This window comes from Taudactylus pleione, unplaced genomic scaffold (assembly GCF_031769625.1).
Source record: "Taudactylus pleione unplaced genomic scaffold, aTauple2 ptg000433l, whole genome shotgun sequence".
Lineage (NCBI taxonomy): Eukaryota > Metazoa > Chordata > Amphibia > Anura > Myobatrachidae > Taudactylus > Taudactylus pleione.
Genome location: NW_028284835.1, coordinates 149,229 through 164,254, shown reverse-complemented (window position 1 = coordinate 164,254; position 15,026 = coordinate 149,229). Strand labels below are relative to the sequence as shown.

At 48.4% G+C, this 15,026-nt stretch overlaps 1 protein-coding gene across 1 annotated transcript in view; it reads left to right on the top strand.

The window, feature by feature from the left end:
- The first annotated feature begins 374 nt into the window (after positions 1-374).
- The window catches only part of LRRC74A (leucine rich repeat containing 74A), a 29,064-nt gene continuing 14,412 nt past the window's right edge, over positions 375-15,026 (top strand). Inside the window, exons 1-8 of the mRNA XM_088447445.1 lie at positions 375-474; positions 1,035-1,210; positions 1,407-1,514; positions 1,604-1,697; positions 2,652-2,701; positions 4,934-5,015; positions 6,726-6,811; positions 9,060-9,254. Coding sequence (XP_088303571.1) covers positions 375-474; positions 1,035-1,210; positions 1,407-1,514; positions 1,604-1,697; positions 2,652-2,701; positions 4,934-5,015; positions 6,726-6,811; positions 9,060-9,254 — 891 coding nt within the window. The remainder of the gene's footprint in view (positions 475-1,034; positions 1,211-1,406; positions 1,515-1,603; positions 1,698-2,651; positions 2,702-4,933; positions 5,016-6,725; positions 6,812-9,059; positions 9,255-15,026) is intronic.

The following is a 15,026-nucleotide window of genomic DNA, read 5'->3' as shown; positions in this document are numbered from 1 at the left end:
AACTTTGCTTACCAAGGTAAAAACTGACACCCAGAACTTTGGTTGTCTGGGTAAGACCTTTGTCTGAAACCTGACTGCATGGGTGTAAACAGGACAACTGTTGCCCCTATACTGGTAGCAAGCTCAGAGTGTAATACTGTAGGTCCTATATACTGCCATGAATCTAGTAAAGCTGTCTCACCTGTATTACTGACAAGTATTCCAGGTTGTCTTTCTTCCTATATCAATTTGGGCAGCCAGGCATTATGTTCATTTGTGATATCCAAAGCCTCCCAGGTGACAGGTGCGCGTAGAGTGGCCTGGCTGTTATATGATCCGCACTATCCTGTGTCACTAGTGCCTTCTCTGTCTCTCTCTTACACACACATGGCAAGATGGGCGAATTGTGTCAACAACTGCAGAGTCTCACATTAAATCTACCTTGTGTACAGGACATGGCCGAGGACTACGATACAGACCTGGACCAAGACCTTGGTACGTGCCGGGGGTTCCCCTTACCGATGATGTCCCCTCTTTGCTGTACGCAGGCATGTCATGTTGTAAGAATTTTCCTGTGTCACACATCTTGGATAGTTTCTGCCTCAGTGTACTGGATGAATTGACCTGGTGAAGGCTAAGTTGGGCTTTATAAGTCTGTGAAGTGGTTAGGAGGGCAGATGCCCCAGGTTACTTTGGAATGGTGTTGATAGCCGATTAGCCATCCTAACACGGTGTATACGTTTGATAACACATAGCATCCAATTCGCAAAAGACTAATGGATGGTAATATCTATCTTGTTGGGACTGATTACTACATAGTAATGTATATGGATGGGTAACGCCAGGAGCCAGCAACATATGTCTCCATTGTGGGCCTCATTGTCATAGCTAAGTAGGATTTCCTGACTGCTGGGTCTCACTGGCAGGTTCCTCCACAGGAAAGAGAGTGGGGTTAGCAATGACGAACATCTGGGAGGACAGGGGTGATACTGCTTACTTGTGGTGTTAGAGGATCAGATATTTATATTAATATCTTCTCTCTGCCCTTCCCACAGAGTCAGAGAAGACCACTCAGGCTGCCAGCTGGAGGGACACTTACACAGAGGCATGCCGCAAACTGGGTGTGGTGCCTGCCTCATACTTTCTCCTCCATATGAACGAGTCCTACATGGGCCTGAACCATCATGGACTGGGGCCCCGTGGAGCCCGCGCTGTGGCTGCGTCACTGATGGTGAGTGTCGACCCTGAAGACAGCCGACCTCAGAGTTCAGGGATGAGTTCTGATGATAGAGCCACATCTACTACTGCTGCAGGATGAGCAACATACTTTATATGGAGGACATGGCTCACTCATTAAATAACTCCTTACTTTTTACCTTGGATAGGGAGTAAGGGTCACGTGTAACATGCATATTTGTGTCTTCCAGTCTAACACAACAATCACTCATCTCGGCCTGGAGGATAACCGGATCCTAGCCCAGGGGCTCACTCACTTGGTGAAGATGCTCAGGGAAAACCGTTACATCGAGGAGCTGGTAGAAGAAGTGATGGACTTATGTTTGTACATTGTGCTGTAAACTGGGCAGCAGTCTGGTTTAGTCACTGCCTGTCTCTCTCTTCCCAGAATCTTTCTAACAACCATATGGGTGAAGAAGGGTCAGAAATTTTCTCCGGTCTGTTAATGAGCAATGCTTCCCTGCACCGCATTAAACTGGCACGTGAGTTATTACACCTTACTCCAAAGCATGCAGGACTGGAGGGAATCTAAGATAGTCAAAGAAGTGTCACCATACCTGCTGATATGATATATCCCTATATATAGGGATTAATGTCTGCAGGCTGTATTCTGCTAGTCACTGTCACTGTCATTATGTTATTTTCCCACATGAGTAAAACAATATTCCATGTTAGGTCTATGGCATATGTCGTTACATGTCAGGCATATGACAGCGCATGTCACGTGTATGGTGTCCCATACTAGAAGTATAGTGTCCGGTGTTAAGTGTATGATGGTCCATGTCAGGCGTATGATGATGGCCCATGTCTGGTGTATGATGGCCTTTGTCAAGAGTATGATAGCCCATGTTAGGCGTATGATGGCCCATGTCAGGCGTATGATGGCCCATGTCAGGCGTATGATGGCCCATGTCAGGCGTATGATGGCCCATGTCAAGTGTATGATGGCCCATGTCAAGCGTATGATGGCCCATGTCTGGTGTATGATGGCCCATGTCCAGCGTGTGATGGCCTATGTCCGGCGTATTTTGTCACATGTTTGGCATATGATAGTCAAAGAAGTGTCACCATACTTGCTGATATATCCCTATATATACAAATTAATGTCTGCAGGCGGTATTCTGCTAGTCACTGTCATTGTCATTATGTTATTTTTCCACGTGAGTAAAACAATATTCCATATGATGGCCCATGTCAAGCGTATGATGACCCATGTCAAGCGTATAATGACCCATGTCTGGTGTATGATGGCCCATGTCAGGCGTATTTTGTCACTTGTTTGGCATATGATCCCCTAAGTCAGAAGTATGATGTCCCATATCATACGTATGAGGTATTATTTTCATGTTCCATAAGTCTCCTTCTTATCACGTGATTTGTACCAGGTACTGGAGGCTTCAACAATAAATGTTACAATTTTTTCATTTATTTTTCAGACAATGGTTTTAACGATCATTCTGCAAAGCATTTTGCTGAAGCTCTGTCTGTGAGTGCCTGTATGGCTGCAACTATTTTCTTTATGTTGGACTCGGGTATTGTGATCACTTCCCACCCACACTTTCTCTAGAAAATAAAAAATCATCAGCAGGCCATTTTCTGGGTGTGGGAAATGTGTTCTGCTGTGCTCTGTTGGACATGGTCTATCAGTTGTTCTGTTGCGGAGCTACTCAACCCACCCACCCTGTCTCATAGTCCCCCACTCATCTCCAAATACCAACTCCAATACGTCCCTCTCTTGCTCTACCTCTCCCACTCACCATCACAATGTGTCCATCCCTGGCTCCCCCCACTCCAAAGTGTCCCTTCCTGATTTTTACTCCCGCACTCCACCTCCCACAATGCATCCCTTTCTGGCTTACCCTCTCTCACTCTTTCCCACACTCTAATGCATCCCTTCCTGGCTAACCCTCTCTCACTCCATCCCACACTCCAATGTATCTGTTCCTGGCTTACCCTCTCTCACTCGTTCCCACACTCTAATGCATCCCTTCCTGGATAACCCTCTCTTACTCCATCCCACACTCCAATGTATCCCTTACTGGCTTATCCTCTCTCACTCCTTCCCACACACTAATGCATCCCTTCCTGGCTAACCCTCTCTCACTCCATCCCATACTCCAATGTATCCCTTCCTGGCTAACCCTCTCTCACTCCATCCCACACTCCAATGTATCCCTTACTGGCTTATCCTCTCTCACTCCTTCCGACACACTAATGCATCCCTTCCTGGCTAACCCTCTCTCACTCTATCCCATACTCCAATGTATTCCTTCCTGGCTAACCCTCTCTCACTCCATCCCATACTCCAATGTATCCCTTCCTAGCTAACCCTCTCTCACTCCATCCCACAAACTAATGCATCCCTTCCTGGCTAACCCTCTCTCACTCCTTCCCACACACTAATGCATCCCTTACTGGCTTAGCCTCTCTCACTCCATCCCACACTCCAATACATCCCTTCCTGGACCCTACTCTCCCACTCCACCCACCAATCCAACACATCTCTCTCTGCCTCCTGCTTCCTCACTCCATCACCAACGCAACATCTCATTCCCTACATCCTCCTCCTTCACGCCATGACCCACCACAATGTATCTCTCTATGGCTCCTAGTCCCCTACTAACCCCCCCCCAGTGTATTCCGCCTTGCCCACTTTAACCACTCCAACCCCACCCCAATACATCCCTTCCTGGCTCCTACTCCCCCACTCCACCCTCCAATCCAACACATCCCTCTCTGCCTCCTGCTTCCTCACTCCATCACCAACGCAACATCTCATTCCCTACATCCTCCTCCTTCACGCCATCACCCACCACAATGTATCTCTCTATGGCTCCTAGTCCCCTACTAAACCCCCCCCCCAGTGTATTTCGCCTTGCCCACTTCAACCACTCGAACCCCACAACAATACATCCCTTCCTGGCTCCTACTCCCCCACTCCACCCTCCAATCCAACACATCCCTCTCTGCCTCCTGCTTCCTCACTCCATCACCAACGCAACATCTCATTCCCTACATCCTCCTCCTTCACGCCATCACCCACCACAATGTATCTCTCTACGGCTCCTAGTCCCCTACTAAACCCCCCCCCAGTGTATTCCGCCTTGCCCACTTCAACCACTCCAACCCCACCCCAATACATCCCTTCCTGGCTCCTATTCCCCCACTCCACCCTCCAATCCAACACATCCCTCTCTGCCTCCTGCTTCCTCACTCCATCACCAACGCAACATCTCATTCCCTACATCCTCCTCCTTCACGCCATCACCCACCACAATGTATCTCTCTACGGCTCCTAGTCCCCTACTAAACCCCCCCCAGTGTATTCCGCCTTGCCCACTTCAACCACTCCAACCCCACCCCAATACATCCCTTCCTGGCTCCTACTCCCCCACTCCACCCTCCAATCCAACACATCCCTCTCTGCCCCCTGCTTCCCCACTCCATCACCAACCCAACATCTCTTTCCCTATCACCACCTCCTGCCCAGCTTTACACATCACTCTATATTACAGTACAAACATATTTGCTAAGTTTCTAAAAATTAGCAAAGTTTCTGGTCACAAAGTGCCCCCACCTGAGCATTCCAGGGGGGCACAATCTGAGGCCAACTGCATGAAGTGAATAGGTATCCACACTACCTGCGTCCTCCTTAACTGCACGTCTTGATTAAGCCAAAAAAAAAAAAAAAAAACCCTCTCTTACGGCCATCCCATAGGCAAATGTACGGGTCACGGAGCTGGATCTCAGCCACAATGAGTTCTCTGAAAAAGGAGGAGAATATATAGGTCAGATGCTGGGTGAGTTGTCTAAAAATTGTTTATATCATGATGGTAAGAACTTTATAATGTACACAGTAACCAGCTATGAATGTATGTATATATGGAACGCCAGGTCTGGAGCTATAAAGTAAAAGTAAATATATATATATATATATACATACACTTTGTGTGTATATATTACACACGTCTTTGTGATCGTGTTTTGTTACACTATGCTGTGCCTGATGAAAGCGCTGTAATAAAGCAGCGCTGAAACGTTGCTTTCAAAAACGCTGTCTTAATGATTAATTACTTTGGAGTGCTGAGGGCACCCAACTATTCTTCTACTCACCGTGCAGAGCAAGTCACACACATGCCCTAATTCTACCCCTAATTCTACCTATGCGATGCGACTGGGGCGCACCAGCAGACTGCACTGATTAATTTAATATGTGACACTTGTATATCTGTGTGTGACGGAGTCTGAATCTGTATACAAGGTGCCATGGAGCGCTGGCCAATTTCCGCTATGTTTCATTTACAGACGCTGCCGCGCACAGACACTCGCACGTTTTGAAGGATTTTTGTGTAAGCGATTCTAGGAGTATATTTATAAAATATAATTTCTACAGTATCTAATAAATTTTGAAACAATTAATTTTCGGCTTTTGGGCCAGTTGTTAGGTGTCTTTGGCGTGAGGGTCTGATTGCAGGATCCGAAAATCAGGACCGTAACTACTGGTGTGCGTCCTGTGCGGCCGCACAGGGCTCTGTGGACGGCACGGTCGCCACCCCACGACCCCTGCTTCTGGCTGCAGGGTGCCTGGAACAGACCCGGAATCCAGATTTCACTGCGGCAGTGCTGCCTGTGGAGTCCCAGGGTGCTCAGACTTAGAATCCCTGGTCACCTCAGCAGGGTGCTCAGACTTAGAATCCCTGGTCACCTCAGCAGGGTGCTCAGACTTAGAATCCCTGGTCACCTCAGCAGGGTGCTCAGACTTAGAATCCCTGGTCACCTCAGCAGGGTGCTCAGACTTAGAATCCCTGGTCACCTCAGCAGGGTGCTCAGACTTAGAATCCCTGGTCACCTCAGCAGGGTGCTCAGACTTAGAATCCCTGGTCACCTCAGCAGGGTGCTCAGACTTAGAATCCCTGGTCACCTCAGCAGGGTGCTCAGACTTAGAATCCCTGGTCACCTCAGCAGGGTGCCCAGACTTAGAATCCCTGGTCACCTCAGCAGGGTGCTCAGACTTAGAATCTCGGGTCACCTCAGTAGGGCGCTCAGAATCCAGGGTCACCTCCGCACTGCAAAGGTGACCCTGGATTCTGAGCACCCTGCTGAGGTGACCCGGGAGCGCCCTACTGAGGTGCCATGAAGATTCCCTGAAAACATCTGCAGGGTGTATTGGAATGTAAAAGACTGAAGTGGAACTTATGATAACCAGAACCGGTTAAAAACCAAGGCCCTATTTGGAAATTAGACACTTGCACTGCAGGCGCTACTCTTCACCTTTGTTTTAATATTTGTTGATGGTCCTTTGAATATATCATCATTTGGAAGTACATAGAAGCCACCTAAAATGCATTCACAATTTATTTGTTGTAACACACTGTTATATGTTTTCTTTTCTGTGCACAATTTTTTGAGCTTTATTGCGTCACTTACATATATATATATATATATATATATATATATATATATATATAATGTATTTTTTTTTTTTTCCCATCTTCTCGGTACTCTGCCAGCTGCCAATGAGGGAATGCAGGAACTGAATGTGAGCTGGAATCACATCCGCATGAAAGGAGCCATCGCCCTAAGTGCCGGCCTAAGGGTAATGGGCACAAATCCATATAATAATTGGGCAGTGGGGCCAGATATGGCAGGAGAGAACATGCTCATTAACACTGTCATGTACAAAGACCGATTTGCAACTTCTTAAGTTGCTATATTGCAGTTACACGGACTTCCACTGTGTAGTGTATGTCTTTGTGTTGGGTGCATTGTCGGTGTCAGGGAACACACACATATATACCACAACTAAGGCAATGTCTGTGCTGTGGAGAAACCTAGCACATAAGACAGTCGCATATTCACAGGGATGCTTTTACCATTCGCAATTGCAAACATAGTAAATGCACGTACTGACATGAAATACCTATATTATTAATTATAGCTGGAATGGGCCCCTAAGCTGGCCATGCACTGCCAACCTTTTCACGAGATCAGACCATCTGAATGATCATGAGTTTGACTCAATGACAGATTTATCGTTGGATATACCTGATAGCAGTGCAATAACAGGGCTCTACGCTGCCCTATACCGGCCACGCCCCCTAACATGTGATGTCATGATGCCACGTCCGGTAACTAGTGCACTGCTTAGGATGCTCCGGCCAGCTCCACAGGCTGCAGGGTGTCTTTCCGCAGCGTACCTTGGGCAGTAGCGTCAATTGCTGCAGGCAGTGATGTGCGGTCAGGTGAGGCAGAGCCTTCCTGTCATACTTAGGGACTGTATACTCTAGAGTTTTGACTATAAAAATTATAAGAAAAATGTAAAGAAAATATAATAAATATCTTCTTTGTGTTCTTATTATTTTTATAGTTAAATTCTGCAGGGGCGCCGAGAGGGGGGGGGGGCGGGTACAGATTACCAGGACCCAGGCTTCCTGAGGGGCCCAGCGGGGGCCCGGGTCCGGCGCCGCTCCCCCTCCCTCACAGCAGCCCAGCACACAGCGTGTGCTGAGCTGCAGTGGAGACTGCTCGTGGCTGCTGAGCAGCAGCCACGACAGTCTCCTATGCCTGTGGGGGGGAGCGATCACACTGATCGCGCCCCCCCTGGCTTTGAGCAGGGCTGAGGGGGCACAGAGCGCCCCCCTCCCCAGCGCGCAGCGCCACTTCGCGGTGCTGCAAATCTTTATATTTTATTTTATTTCCGGGATGGGGGCGTGGCCACGCCTCCCGCTATTAGGCCACGCCCCCTATTACCTGGGCCCGCCGCGGCTCTCAGCGGGCCTGGGTAGGTGAAGCACTGCCTCCTCTGTCTACCTTTTCTGCACATCCCTGATCAAAACACACCAAATTTCCAGCACTGTATACTGCTGCACCTTTGTACAATGCCCACATGTACCCTCGGGTTCATATATGTATGTGTAAGTCTGGCTCTGATACTAGCCAGTGCCTCCCCAGCCATTTACCTCACCGCACGTCACTGGCTGCAAGGTGCTGTTCCAGACACCCAGCAAGCCACATCCAGGTGCTGTGAGGCAGCACCGTACGCACACTCCTAGTTACGGCCTTGCCGGAGAGTCTCATTTATCACAAATCTTTCCTCCCCATAATCATCAGACTATTTTTTGACTCCTAGCAAAATGTAAGCAAGGGCTGAAGAGCGGGATCTTGCCAAGCAGTAATCTCCACCTCCACTACGGAAAAATAAAGCAAAGAAATAATGCAGAAACCAAAAATAAGCATAGGGTTCCCCCCAAATTCTTAAGAAGCACTAACACTTTCAGTCTAGTGCAGGTTACCCCAAAATCAGAGGAAAAACCGATGTGGTTCTAGAGTAACCAGCACCAGGTTTTGTCAGCATGGGCTGGTAGAACCATTAAGGGGAGACCCTCAAAGTGGTGGTCCCCCCACTATGGTTCCAACCAACCCCAGGACTTTTGGCACCAGGGGTGACTTCCCTAGGAGGCACCCAGGCCTGCTGGCACCTGTAGTGCTCCAGGGAAAAATAAAAATAAATAAAATAAAAATACTGACACAAGTTTAAGGAAATAACAAACCTATAATAAATAAAAAAAACTCACAGAAACTCCTCTTCCATTACATTAATAGCTTCCCATGCATTCTGACATCTTCAGTCCAGAATCTCAGGTGGACACAAGTCCAAAGGCCGACACATCCCGCGATTATCAGCAGACTGCGCATGGGCCCGTAAATGCCTACGTGGTACACCCTGTATAGGCACAGTCACAATTTACCAGATCCTGGGGCTCCCCTGTGACTGCATTTCTAGGTATATGTGTATGTGCAAGGTCCTGTGAAGTCCCTGCATCTATCAGCTCTCATCTATGCAGGTGAATGGAATGCTGAAGGTCCTGAACCTGTCGTACAATGGTTTTGGCAATGAGGGGGCACTGGCACTGGGAGAAGCTCTAAGAGTGAATAGTACCCTGCTTCACCTGGATATCAGCTGCAACAGGATAAGCAATGAGGGCGTCAGGCTTCTGTGCAAAGGCTTGGAGTATAATGAGAGCCTTCGTGTGCTTAAGGTAACAAAGGATGAACACACGACTGTCCTACACATTGGCTTCTTTACATGTATTCGTTTTCGTATTTGTGTGAAGCTTTCCCTCTTGGTGACCTGCAGGTGTCCCTATTGCTACTGCTGTCTATGGACAGCATAGACATTGTCAGTGACTAAAAACTGTCAACATAATAAGACGATGGCTATCAGAATAAAATACTATTGTTTTTGGTTTGATGGCGATCGCCTTTAAATGTGAATATCTCATTCACAGTACAGAAAAGAGGTGGCGGCAGAATGAGTGACAAGCACATGTAGAGTTGGACAAATGACTGTTTTCTCCCGTAAGATACACATATACGTACAGCACGCGTGCACACATAATGGATACACATAAGAGGAGCACGGCACTGACCACCCATCATGTATTGTCCTGATTGTGGTATAAAATGGTGACCCCAGCACTACAATAACATATTATTATTATTATCCTTTATTTATATGGCGCCACAAGTGTTCCACAGCGCTTACATAGAACTAATAAGTGAACAAGAAACAAGTAGCTTACAGTACAGTGAAGGACATTATATACATTGCTGCAATAGTGATTAAAACACTCACAATAAGCAGCAGGGAGTTGGCAGAGATGTATTAGGTGCCCTTATGGGGCGTAAGGAGTAGAAGAAAGTGTAAGGAGAAGCACATGAGGGAAGGGGAAGAGGTCCCTGCTCGTGAGAGCTTACATTCTAAAAGGGAGGGGCAGACAGACAGGCGTGACGGAGGAGGGCAGTGGCGTAACTATAAATTTTGCTCCCCCATGCCAAAAAAGTTTTAGGCGCCCCCCCCCCCCCCAAATACAAACACACCAAAGAACCAAAGACAACGTTTAAGGTGCTGGTTTCAAGATACAGTAATGTGCCTTACAACAGAGGTTGCCCCTACAACACATTATGCCACACCGAAATTCCGCTTACAACACATTATGCCACACAGCAATGCCCTTTACACATGCCACGTATAACACAATGACACACAGTAACAAGTTATGCCACGCTGTAATGCCCCTATTTCACAAAATGCCACACCGTAATGCCACATACAATACATTATGCCACACAGTAATGCCCCTTACACATTATGCCCCTTATAACAATAATGCCACAGCATGCCACACTAAGTAATACCCCTAATAGCAAATTGTGTACACAGTTTTGCCCATTGCACATTATGCAACATAGTAATGCCCATTACATCTCACCCTGACAGATCTACTTAACCAACCCTTCACTCCGCTCCTGCCAGTCTGTCACCTCAGCTCAAGACAGGTTGCACAGTTTTTATGTCCATGCAGAACCAGATTATTGGGCACATAGTTTATAACCTGTAAATTGCGTATATCAAGTTAGTGCCCCTTATACAGTGTCCCCTGTACTAGTGCCCCTTATGCAATGCCCCCTGTACTAGTGCCCCTTATGCAGTGCCCCCTGTAGTAGTGCCAATTATGCAGGGCCCCCATGTAGTAGTGCCAATTATGCAGGCCCCCTGTAGTTGTGCCCCTTATGCAATGCCCCTATAATAGTGCTCCTTATGCAATGCCCCCTGTAATAGTGCCCCTTATGCAATGCCCCCTGTAGTAGTGGTCCTTATGCAATGCCCCCTGTAGTAGTGCCCCTTATGCAGGCCCCCCCCTGTAATAGTGCCCATTATGCAGGGCCCCCTGTAGTTGTGCTCATTATGCAATGCCTCCTGTAATAGTGCACCTTATGCAATGCCCCCTGTAATAGTGCACCTTATGCAATGCCCCCTGTAATAGTGCCCCTTATGCAATGCCCCCTTATGCAGTGCCCATTATGCAGGGCCCCCTGTAGCAGTGCCACTTATGCAGGGCCCCTTGTAGCAGTGCCCATTATGCAATGCCCCCTATAATAGTACCCCTTATGCAATGCCCGATGTAGTAGTAATGTAGTGCCCCCTGTAGTTGTGCCCCTTATGCAATGCCCCTTAAAGTAGTGCCCATATGCAGTGCCCCCTGTAGCTGTGCCCATATGCAGTGCCCCCTTAGTTGTGCCCCTTCAAGTAGTGCCCCCTGTAGTTGTGCTGCCATGTAGTTGTGCCCCTTAAAGTAGTACCCCACTGAGTTGTGCCCCCTGTAGTTGTACCCTTTTAAGTAGTGCCTCCTGTAGTTGTGCCCCTTCAAGTAGTGCCCCTTGTAGTTGTGCCCCTTCAAGTAGTGCCCCTCCAGTTGTGCCCCCTGTAGTTGTACCCTTTTAAGTAGTGCCTCCTGTAGTTGTGCCCCCTGTAGTTGCACCCTATTAAGTAGTGCCTCCTGTAGTCGGGCCCCCTGTAGTTGTGCCCCTTCAAGTAGTGCCCCCTGTAGTTCTGTCCTCTGTTGTTGTGCCCCTTCAAGTAGTGCCCCCTGTAGTTGTACCCTTTTAAGTAGTGCCTCCTGTAGTTGTGCCCCCTGTAGTTGTGCCCCTTCAAGTAGTGCCACCTGTAGTTGTGCCCCTTCAAGTAGTGCCCCCTGTAGTTGTACCCTTTTAAGTAGTGCCTCCTGTAGTTGTGCAACTTCAAGTAGTGCCCCCTGTAGTTGTGCCCCTTCAAGTAGTGCCCCCTGTAGTTGTGCCCCTTCAAGTAGTGCTCCCTGTGTTGTACCCTTTTAAGTAGTGCCTCCTGTTGTAGTCAAGCCCCCTCCCTTCCCCTTCCCAGTACTTACCTGACTCCGCGCTTCGTCCGGGCTGTCACTTCTGCTGCCGTGCTGACTGGATCTAAATTGATCCAGCAGACTTGCCGCGCAGATTCCCCACGTCGCGGCTGACGTCATGAAATCACCCGTGCACTGCATTACTCGGAACTCTGGCCTTTGAAGTGATTCAAGGCTTCCTTAGCCTCCGATCACTTCAGAGGCCAGTGTTCGCAGTTGCAGTGGTGATGCTATGGCCCCCAAGCCACCCGGCGCCTCCAAGTCACCGCGGGGGCTGCGGGACAGTAGTTACGCCACTGCAGAAGGGGAAGATAAGGAGGAGAGAGTATTATGTGGGTTAGGATGAGAGCTGGAAGGCCTTGATGAAGTAGTGGGTCTTGAGAGCCCGTTTGAAGATATGCAGTGAGGTGGAGAGTCTGATAGGGAGAGGGAGAGAGTTCCAAAGGTAGGGAGCAGCACTGGCAAAATCTTGGAGTCGGGAGTGGGAGGAAGTAATCAGTTGGCAAGAAATGCGGCATGCATTTGTTGAGCGAAGTGGACGGGTAGGAGTGTGAAGGGAGAGAAGGTCAGAACTGTATGTTGGGGAGGATTTAGTGAGGGCTTTGTAGGCGAGTGTAAGAACCTTGACTTGGCATCTGAAGGGGAAGGGGAGACAGTGTAGGGCTTGAAGGAGAGCGGAAGCGGATGTATAACATCTGGAGAGGAAGATGAGAGGAGCAGCAGCATTGAGGACCGATTGTAGTGGAGAGAGTTGAGAGATTGGGAGGCTAGCTAGGAGAAGGTTACAGTAGTCCAATCTGGAGATGACCAGTGAGTGGATGAGGGTTTTAGTAGCATCCTGGGTGAGGAAGGGTCTAATCCTGGAAATATTTTTTAGGTGGAAGCGGCAGGACTGCGAGAGGTGCTCACTGTGTGGTTTAAAGGAGAGGGATGAGTGTAGGATAACTCCAAGACAGCACACTTTGGGGATAGAGGAGATAGTTGTGCCATCAATAGATAAAGAAATTGTGGGAAGTGAGGTAATTGAAGAGGGTGGGAAGATGATCAGCTCAGTCTTAGATATGTTAAGTTTAAGAAAGCGCTGGGACATCCATGAAGAGACAGCAGAGAGACAATTGGAGATACGGGTGAGGAGCGAGGGGGAGATCTCAGGGGTGGAAAGGTAAATTTGAGTATCATCAGCATAGAGATGATATTGGAGGTCAAAACAGTTAATGAATTCATCTAGAGAGGACGTATATAGGGAGAAAAGAAGAGGTCCAAGAACAGAACTTTGGGAAACGCCCACTGTTAGTGGAAGTGGGGGGGGGGGGGAAGAGTAGTCCTGAGAGGAGACAGAGAAGGAATGATCAGAGAGGTAGGAAGAAAGCCAGCAGAGGGCAGTGCCACGTAGACCAAGAGAGTGAAGGATTTGCAGGAGGAGAGGGTGGTCTACAGTGTCAAATGCAGCAGAGAGTTCAAGAAGAATGAGCAGGGAGTAGTGTCCCTTGGATTTGGCAGCATGGAGGTCATTGCTGACTTTCGTGAGGGCAGTTTCAGTGGAGTGGAGAGAATGGAAGCCAGATTGAAATGAGTCAAGGAGGGAGTGGGAGGAAAGGAAGGTGGTAAGGCGGTTGTAAACAATGCGCTCAAGCAGTTTGGAAGCAAAAGGGAGAGAAATGGGTCGGTAGTTGGAGAGTATGTTAGGATCCAGGGTAGTTTTTTTTAAGAATGGGGGACACCAAGGCATGTTTGAATGTAGAAGTGACATTGCCAGATGATAGGGAGAGATTAAGGAGGTGAGCAAGATGGGAACAGGCAGAGGGAGACAGGTAACAGAGGAGACGGGAAGGGATAGGGTCAAGAGGGTAGGTGGAAGGAGGGGAGGACTAAATGAGGGCCATGACTTCCTCTCCAGAAACAGGGGAGAAGGATGTCAGAGTTGGTGAGGCAGAAGGGGAGGGGTGGTCAGGGAAAGGAGGGGCAGGAGTGCTGAGGGTCTGATGGGATATGATGTCCTCAAGTAAGGAGTCTATTTTAGAAGTAAAGTAGGTGGCAAAGTCAAGGGCAGAGAGTGAGGAGGGGAGGAGAGGAGGAGAAGGGCAGAGGAGGGAGTTGCAAAGAGATGCCCGGGGTTTGCGAACTGGGAGATGAGGTTCTTGAAATGTGATTGTTTGGAGAGAGACAGGGCAGCACTGTAGGATGAGAGAATACATTTGAAATGGAGGAAGTCAGCCATAGAGCGCGATTTCATCCACTGGCGCTCAGCAATTCTTGAACACTTCTGCAGGTATCTGGTGCATTTGGAATGCCAGGGTTGTGGTGTGGATCTGCAAGGGTGAGTAGTTATTGCCGGAGCAACAGAGTCAAGAGCAGAAGTAAGGGAAGCATTGTACAGGGAAGAGGCTTGTTCAGGACAGGAGAGAGAAGGGATAGGTGAAAGAAGCGAGTCCAGCAGAGAGGAATAAGCAACAGTGTCAATAGCCTCAATGTTACACTTAGTAATGGTAGCCTTAGGAGGTAAAGGAGGGGAAGGAGAGATGGATCAGTTAAAAGAGAGTAGGTGATGGTCAGAGAGGGGGAATAGGGAATTGGAGTAATCAGAGATATCACAACAGTGAGTAAACACCAGGTCAAGTGAGTGCCCACTCACATGGGAGGGTGATGTGGTCCATTGGGCGAGACCAACGGAAGAGGTGAGGGTAAGGAGTTTAGCGGCAGAGGATTCTGTGGGAATGTCAATAGGAATATTAAAATCACCTAGGATAATGGAGGGAAGGTCTGAGGAGAGAAAGTGAGGGAGCCAGGAAGCGAAGTTATCAAGGAATTTGGAGGGAGAGCCAGGGGGACGGTAAATGATAGCTACTCAGAGGTTTACTGGTTGGAAGAGGCGAATAGCATGAACCTCAAATGTGGGGAATGTATGGGATGGTTCAGAGGGTATTAGCTGGTAGGAGGAATTGGCGGATATAAGGACCCCATCACCTCCCCCATGGCGACCCATATGCCCTATACCACCCTGTTTTGGGGGTTATATTGGCATAATAGCAGCACACAGTAAATAGCCACATGTCTAATCACACCATGGTATATCCATCCGCCATTATTTCCTTCTCC